This window comes from Apis dorsata, unplaced genomic scaffold, assembly GCF_000469605.1.
Source record: "Apis dorsata unplaced genomic scaffold, Apis dorsata 1.3 scaffold_129, whole genome shotgun sequence".
In the NCBI taxonomy this organism is placed as follows: Eukaryota; Metazoa; Arthropoda; class Insecta; order Hymenoptera; family Apidae; genus Apis; species Apis dorsata.
The window spans coordinates 726,123-735,123 of NW_006263422.1; the positions used below are offsets into that span (position 1 = coordinate 726,123).

Below are 9,001 nucleotides of genomic sequence, written 5' to 3' on the forward strand. Positions count from 1 at the left end.
ATATTAAAATTGATACAAGAAACTTGTGTAAAGCTGTAGCTTCAAGATGCAAGCTTAAAAGTTCAGAAATTTTAAGTGGAAAACGAGTTATTAATTAATTTTCAATATGGCGTCTTCAATGTATTAATTCCTATGACGCGTTAATCGTTAATAAATAATTAATGGAAAAGAGTTTCTTATTAAAATTGATATGAGAAACTTGTGTAAAGCTATAGCTTCAAGATGCAAGCTTAAAAGTTCAGAAATTTTAAGTAGAAAACGAGTTATTAATTAATTTTCAATACGGCGTGATTAAAAATCTTTCTGTCCTTCTTGCACAATGTTGCGTACCTTGTCTGTGACGTCACACAGTTCGCATACCTCCTCGTATATTCTGCTATGCTAGTAACAAGTCAGAGCTTCTGCGATCCAAACGCGAGATGGCGCTAATGTCAGAAACTTTTTTATCAACCTAACTTATCTATTTGATTAAAATGTATTTCATCAATATTTAAGATAGAATTTACACATAAAATGTAATGGTATATACAATAATAGTTTTTACAATATATAAAAATGTAAATATATATATATATATAGATTTTCTCAAAGACATTTTCTCAAAAACAGGATAAAATAGAAAATTAATTATTGGCGATATGATTGATAATTTGAATGTTCTACTTTATCCTGTTTTTAAAAACATATCTTTGACATTCAAAAGATGGCACTAGTTTTCAATTCTTACTTTCTTACTCTGTTTTATCCTACTTTTGGAAGAGATATTTTTGGTACTTGAAAGATGGCGCTGAAAGTCAATACTTGCTCTATAACTCTTATTATTTTCTATTCTTTATTTTTCGTATTTTATTTGCGGTATATTTTATAGATGGCGCTGATTTCAATATTTTTAAACTATCTTTGTCTTTCTCTCACTTTTTGTTTTTTTATTTCTTTTTAAATGTGATTATAGGCGCCGTACAAGATCAATTGAATATATTTTCATTATTTTCTTTTCGAGGAAATAATTATCTTAATTGTATTAATATATTAATTATATTAATTATATTAATTAATTATTATATTAATTATAATAATTAATTAATTATATTAATATAAATCTTAATATAAATCTAATTATCTTAATTGTAATATAAAAAATATAGATATAAAGATATAAATAAAGATATAGATTCTTATATAGTTTATAATATAATCTTAGAATAACAAATACCGATCGATTACAGACAATTATTTAAAATTTTATAATGAAATTTAATTATTTTTAATTATTATTAACATTTCAATTCTCTACCTCGTAATTCAAATTATATATAAATTTCTAGCATTTAATATGAAATTGTGAAAATATTGTTTCTTTTTGTATTTTCCAAAAATATGATAACTTAAAGACATAAATATGCAAAAGTATATATAAAAGTAAGTATAAGACAAGACAATGCATCAAATTACATAATTAGAATTAAGTAAAATGATGAAAAAATGTTTAGTTCCTGAAAATATAACAAGAAATGAAAATAAAGATAGAGATAAGTATAAAGTATAAATAATTAGAATTAAGAAAAACGTTAAAAAAATGCTTAGTTTCTGAACATATCGTAGCAGAAAGAGGTAAGTATGTAAAGGTAAGTAAAAAAATAGGTAAGTATCAAAAAATGTTCACGTATCACTTTTTTTCAAATTATATTCTCGTAATACAAAATTTTCCAGTCGAAAAATTGTATCGAAACCTAAAAATTTTAAATTTCGAAAAGGCGGGAAAAATTTCGCGTGCCACCTCCTATATTATTATATTCTCTTATTACAAAATCCTAAATTGAGACAAAAATTTTTGCCGGCCAAAATTTCGACAACGTATTAGGAGAACATAAGTTGAAAGGTGGTTGCTCGAAAAATTTTTCCAAGAAATCCGATTCCAAGAATTTTCGCCCAATTCCACGAACTTTTGCTCGAGTTTCAAATTTTTGACTTTTAACAGGAGAATATAAGTTGAAAAGAGGTTGTTCGAAAAATTTTTCCAAGAAATCCGATTCCAAGAATTTTCGCCTAATTCCACGAACTTTTGCTCGAGTTTCAAATTTTTAATTAAGAATATAAGTTGAAAGGAGGTTGTTCGAGAAATTTTTCCACGAATTCCAAGAATTTTTATGAAATTTTATATATCTATCTATTCTATCATTTTTTCTTTAACTATCAAATTTTTCACATTTTTTTAATTCTAAAAATATTTACTCTTTATATACTTATCTTTTACTTACCTTTAATTGATTTTCTTTTTTTGATATTTTTTTTTATATATTTTTTTATTAGTTTTCTTAATTTTAAAAATATTTATACTTACCTTTTACAACTTTTTGAGATTTTAAACGTTTTTTCAACAGTTTTCTTAATTCTAAAATACTTACTTTTATATACTTACCTTTTCGTAGTATTGAATTTATCATCTTAAGTATTTCTCCTTTTTTTGATATTATTAAAAAGAATTTCAAATAAAAATTGATTGGTTTTAAAGACATCATTATATTTGACTTAATTCATTTTTTTATAAACGAATGCATAAAAAAATTATTAACTTTTTTTTTAATGAGATTATGCATTTTAATGCATTTATAGCTAAATATTCTCTGAAAAAGTACCGAGTCATCCTAGTTAAAAAATTACTAATTCAAAAGATATTCAATTATTTTTTAAATAAATGGTTTTTTATGGCTAATAATTTTTTATAAAAACTCATATGCTATATTTGTTCATGCACACAATAACGTATATTCTATTTAAAAAAATAATTTGATCTTCATATTATTTCTATGCATTCATTTACAAAAAAAATATTACTTTATATTATACTCTTTTTAAAATCATTCTCTTTTTAACCAAAACATTATCTAATATTATTAAATTTCTTTACGATATTTATATTTCTAACTTAATATATAATATCTAATTAGATATTATATTTCTAACTTAAGCCTTCATTAATCCTTTTGTTAAATATTTCGTTAGAAAGATAATTCTATTAACTTACCAAGGATAAGAGCTGCCAGCTATTGTGCACCAGTTTTGCCGTTGAAAATCACAAGGAAGATTCGACAATCGGGCACGACCAGCCCGAGAATACGGTTTAGTACAAGCCGAGGACGCATCGTATCCGAAAGTGCTTGGTCCACCACCTCCTTGACATGTTACAAGCTGATATACGATCACCTGTGCAAATTTACAGAGAAATTTCGCTCAAAATCCATTCCGTTTCGATTAATCTTCGTCTTGTCGTCAATTGACACGAATCATGATTCAATTAAATTGTTAAATTGAAATTATAATCATAACACCTCGATCACACATGAATCGAATATCACTCACCTGAAAGACGAAATGCACGATCACATTCATAACTCGCGTTTGATTGACGTTTAATCCACAGTTTGGACCTGCAACCCGTTTAGGTCCGAATATATCACACTGTTAATCGACAGGAATCTGTTACAGAGGACGAAAAGTTCGTATAATGTTTCTTCTTTTCTTACATCCAGAAACACTGCAGCAACGTTTCAACAAGAAAGAAATATCCGCTAAAACTGTCGCTGTACACAGATCACGATCGCGAAAAAATTGGAAGAAAGAAAAAAATGGCACTATAGGTTACACGGCCATTGATAGAAAACATGGGTGCAGCGTTTTCTATGTAGGAAAAGAGAACATGGCACGAACTTTTCGCCCACAATAGCGTTTTCACTGGCGTAAAAAAAGAACAGAGGCTACATGACAGCACCTCCGCGCGCGAAGAGGACGCTTTCATTACTGAGCGTGTAATCAGCCGGCGTCGCGTGCGTTGGCAAAACTGGTAAAAGTACTTATACAGCGGCAAGTGTCCTCTGCGTGTATACGCGATCGCGTTCGACTCGTTCGGTTGACCGACAGAGTTGGAGGGAGAGGCTTAAGAAGAAAGGAGGAAGAGAGAGCACGTCCAGAGGCGAAGAGTAGGTCACCAAGGAATGTACCGTTACATTTCGGCCCATCGATGTGTGTCACGGGGCTCCGCAGTGACGTAGCAAGGGCTCTCCTAGCCGCACACTTCTTGCTTAACATCTTCTATACCTAACCTAACAAGTCCAATCGCTGAAAATAGCAATATTGTTCCGAACAACTAGATGCGCCACTGGTCTATGTTGCCGCCACTCGCTTCTCCTCTTCTCTTTAAATCGCCATTCGCGCTGCATCTCTCGATATCTGCTTATGTCCTTTCTCTTTGGCATCGTTCTTTTTTTTTGTAAACGATCGATGCTCGAAGAAAGTACGGATGAACACGATCCCCTCCATCGATTTCGTATCGGCTATCTCGAAATGGCTCGTTTTGTTTACGTACGAACAGAACAAACTATTTAACGAAACTTTCCGCATGTTCTACTAACCTCAAAACTACTGTCACTTGAAATTTCTTTCATTGGATTTTTTATTTTTTTGTTTTTTGTTTTTATGCAACGAAACGTTCATAAACAAAGTGTTGAAAGTGTAATGCTTTCGTTGTCGCACAAATATAGATACGAATTATGATAATTGAATCAACAAACTGTTCTCAATATACTTGGCATTTAGCGTTATATACGTTCGGTTGATTTTTATGGCATGACAGTTTTAAACGAATAAATAAAATTGAATACATTTTGCGATAATCATTCTTATTTGCTCACACATATTCTGTAAGCAAAATTCTGCTGAGTTTTCTCAAAGATGTATCTTTTAGTCTAAATAATTTTAGCCTAAAGGTAAAGCAGCATTATACCATTCCGTTAGGTGAATAGGATTGGATTATTGGAGCATCGTTTCGCCCGATTACTAGTTGGCAAAATACCAGTTTGCCGTGGTCGCTGGTGAACGCAGATACTGGTTCTTGCATCTTCACCTACAAGTAGAAAAGAAAGCTGTTCGTATTCGGAGTGCTCGCGCGCATTCTACGCCATTAGTGATCTTTGATTATGCTACAATTTCTGATAAGCGTTGCCAATTCTGATTACCGGTCATGCGTAAACTCGCTCGAATCTAATTTCAGGGAACTAGAAAATGTTGAACGCTTCAAGGCATGATGTTCTAAAATGGTACATCGAATGCATACCATCCAATTTGCCATTAGATTTACATAATTCGATGTGATTTTTTTTCATTTTTATGATATTTCGAAGATATAAATAATATCTTTTTATAAATATTTTTTCAAAATATTTTTCAGTGTGATACTGAAATACGAATATAAAATGAAAAAATGAAAAAATATAAAATGTCATAATTTAAGATTGAAGATTGCGGCTTAAGTGTGTGAATTAAATGTTAATATTTTATATATTGTTAAAATGAAGTAAAAGTTTTGTAGAAATCAACGAATGTAAAAAATATAGCAGTAATATTTTTAAACATGATCGTTGCTCTTTGCAACGAGCAATTTAATTAAAAGTCGAATAATTATTACATTTGTATACATTATAGCGATATATCACATAGTTATATTTTATACAAATATACATCATTAAACATTTAAATTTTTTATTACTCAAAAATTATATTTAATATTACAAAACGATCAGTCAAGAAGAATTTGATTGCTAAAATATATATAAAATTTTTTAATAAAAATTTCCTTTTAATTCTTTATAATATTGTCGCAATTTCGTAATTTATTCTACGTAATTTTTATTTTTAGAAATTATTTATATATAAATTTGAAAATTTGTTATTAATATCATGCAATTTCTTTATCTTTCGTCCCAAATGAAAATAATCATCAATAATCGATTAAATTATTAAATCAATAAATGTTTTTAGCCTATGCTTCAGTCATTTCTTCTCTTGTAGGATCTTTGCGAAATTTCCAAAGTCCTCCTATATACCATAAAACAACGCAAGAAAGACTTAAAATTGATGTGAAGTGGAGAGCACCGACGTAGCTCATCATCCAATCATGTACTACACCTTAGAAATAAAAAAAAAAAAAATATTTAATATCTGTCCAATATTTATAAGCGATAGAATTAAAAATATTTCTTTACCTATAAATGGGCCTATAATAATAGATAAAATTCCATTGCAAACCATTTGCATTCCGTACGCAGCCGGTAGTCTCTCGAGAGACACGTAATCAGGAATTATTAACGTTTGGAAGACCGCTTTTGTTCCTTTTGCGACCCCAATAATCAATGCGACACCTATCACCACCACATAAGTATTTCCCCAAGTTGACAATACTGAAACATTGAACGTAAAAATCACTGAAATGAATTTTATCTTAATATTTCGAAGAACTTGATAAATATATACATACTTTCTAATAGTACGTAAGATAAATACGATATAAAAGAAAAAAATTGATTCAAAAAAATTGATCCCACTCGTAATTTTGCAGATTACCATAAAGTTGAAATCAATCCACCCAGCAGATCGTAAATCGGTTGGCGTGAAGGGGTCGATTTCTCATTTTCGAATATTTTACGTTGCTTTTACGTACTGGTCCTTCCAATGGTGGATCCTATCAAGGAAACCACATAAAGGTTCCTCGATGTCCAACCGGCCTTCTGCGCCAAAAATGGGACGCAGAGACGTCCGGTGATGTCCGAAATCGCTTGGATAGACATGATGGTGGCGATCGAGGTCCTTTCCAGTCCGGAAAGTTCGGTAAGAACGAAAGGTATCATTGTGTTAAAATTTGTTTCCGCGACTAAAGATATTCCCATACCTGTTCAAAAAGTGACTATTATTGTAAAATTACTTGTAAAATTGTGATTTATAGGCGACTGATTAATTTTCTATCTTCTTTCATTTTTCGACTGAACGTTTAATTATTGTGTACATAATACATTGTGTTACACTTTACTTTGCTTTGAGTGCTCTTATCTGTTTCACTCGACGAGTTGTCTACTTATCGTATATTTTTTTTATCAATGCACCATCGAAACCGTATCGATATTTATTCGTTGTTCGATTCTCGAACGAATCAAAAAATTATATTCTTATTTATCGAATTCTTTGTGAGTTACCTAAAATAATGGCTACGTAACGAGCATCCTTCAAAAGGTCAAGATCCATCTGTTCCATAATCGTTGCCCAAACTTTTTTCTCCTCTTTCACCTTTTCCATGTTCGCGTTCTTCTGTCGTTCACTCGACACGTTCCCTTTCTTTTCCGATTCTTCTTCCAATAATCGACAATTGGGATCGACACCATTCTCCACGTTTAATTTCACGGTAATTTCTTTCACTGCATCGATGTCGTTGCTCTTTTTTATTCTTGAGATCTATCATAAATCAAATATCTAACAGTTAATCATTGCTACCTAACCTGCAATTTTAAAGACACACGTACGAACTACTTTGCTCACTGCTGGAAAGAAAGAAGTCTTACGGGACGGTATAGGGGCAAGAGGGGTGCTTCGCTAGAACCGTTTATCCCCACTTCAGACGCTTTGTTGACGATGCTGCCATTACACTCTACATAGTAATAGAAGAATTATAATTTGAATATTTAAAATCATAAAAATTATTTTTATTTATAAAGTTATGTTAGAATAATCATTCAAGACTGGAAGCTGAAATACTTTCGAAACTATATTTCTTATTCGTATACATACAATTATTATGAGAAATAAAAACATTTTTATATTATATCGATACGTTAGAATTCTCTCGATTCTATGCCTACGCTACACCGAGGATTAGTATACGTGACAAATACCATGAAATAAAAGTACGTGTGAAAATAGGCGTTTCCTTCCGAATTAACCAATCAGACATCTTTCCAACAATGAACAGTACAAAGAATATGTTTTAACTCGTATTTTCTCGCCGATAGATTGAAAGATATAGAAGAGAAAATATATCGTGATAAAAATATATCCACGTTAAAAGAATATCGAAAAAGAAAAAAAAAAGAAAATACATTTAAAAATGTGATTAAACTCACTTGTTTCTCCTTAAATGGTTTGAGAAGTGACGCTCCGATCAACGAGTGCATGGATATGGCAGAGAGGATCAAAAGAGTCCCGGTGGTCGCGTAATTTTCCAATAATTTCACGATTAAAAGGGGCATCAGGATAGGTCCAAGGCCGGTTAACGTGACCGACAGTCCCATGGCGATGTTCCTCTTCTTTCGAAAATACGTGTTCATAGCGAGATTCGTGGCTGGAAACATGATACCATGCCCGATACCTAGAAATTAATTTTTCACTTTTTTAGTTCTCGTTTCTCGAAAATCGATCTCTTCTGCGAAGATGAAAAAAAAAAAAAATGGAAAAATGGAAAAAGACAAAGGGGCGATTCATACAACAACTACTCACCCACGATAATGCAATAAGTGATGATAATGGAGGGCAAGGAGATTGCGTATGCAGCTGCACAGATTCCAATGATGACAATGAAACTGCCGAGAAACGCGACTTTTCTGAACGTGAATCTCTTCATCATTGGACCGCTTATCAGACCCAGGCTACACGTGATCGTACCATTCAGATGAACAATTAACGATGTTTGTGTGGCGGTGATATCGAGTGAAAAGAAACGTTCTCTAAAGATTAGACCGAAAGTTTGTTGTATCGGAAGTATCGCTAGCTGCAACATATTTATCCCATGACCGATAAGTCAGATTTGCATGTATTTATTAAGCGTAAGTTTTTATTTTTGTTTTTTGATAAAAGAAACTGATAATATCACAATAACTTAAGCAAATAGTCGATATAGTTCTTCTTTATCGTTTTAATTAATCGTGAAATTAACCGTTCTTTTTCTAATAATAACGCAAAGAAAATTTGAGTAGACTAGTTTCAAATATTTTAATCCTTCGAACATTATAACATAAACGTAAAAATACAAAACTATTTTGAATATTTGAAATATTCGTATAAATTTGTATACATAACAAATTTGTCGACAAAATATTTCTGTATCTTTGTGTATACTCTCCGGAATAAAAACACGAACGAAATCGTCGAGTGTTGTTTCAAAAAAAAAAAAAAAAAAAAAAAA

General features: G+C 31.0%; 2 protein-coding genes across 3 annotated transcripts in view; both read right to left on the reverse strand.

Annotated features, from left to right (window-relative positions):
• The window catches only part of LOC102678492 (protein spaetzle 4), a 7,917-nt gene extending 3,709 nt beyond the window's left edge, over positions 1–4,208 (reverse strand). The window contains exons 1-3 of one of the 2 annotated variants that reach the window (XM_031509166.1): positions 3,709–4,208; positions 3,361–3,477; positions 3,026–3,204 (exon numbers count right to left, since the gene is read on the reverse strand). In XM_031509166.1, the coding sequence (XP_031365026.1) occupies positions 3,026–3,204; positions 3,361–3,390 (209 nt within the window). In that variant the 5' untranslated portion in view covers positions 3,391–3,477; positions 3,709–4,208. Of the gene's footprint in view, positions 1–3,025; positions 3,205–3,360 lie in introns of both variants that reach the window. The other variant, XM_006612920.2, reaches the window with a different exon arrangement.
• A 1,605-nt stretch (positions 4,209–5,813) lies between these two features.
• The window catches only part of LOC102671263, a 9,980-nt gene continuing 6,792 nt past the window's right edge, over positions 5,814–9,001 (reverse strand). The window contains exons 11-16 of the mRNA XM_031509138.1: positions 8,317–8,597; positions 7,944–8,188; positions 7,023–7,278; positions 6,494–6,721; positions 6,039–6,233; positions 5,814–5,961 (exon numbers count right to left, since the gene is read on the reverse strand). Coding sequence (XP_031364998.1) covers positions 5,816–5,961; positions 6,039–6,233; positions 6,494–6,721; positions 7,023–7,278; positions 7,944–8,188; positions 8,317–8,597 — 1,351 coding nt within the window. The 3' untranslated portion in view covers positions 5,814–5,815. The remainder of the gene's footprint in view (positions 5,962–6,038; positions 6,234–6,493; positions 6,722–7,022; positions 7,279–7,943; positions 8,189–8,316; positions 8,598–9,001) is intronic.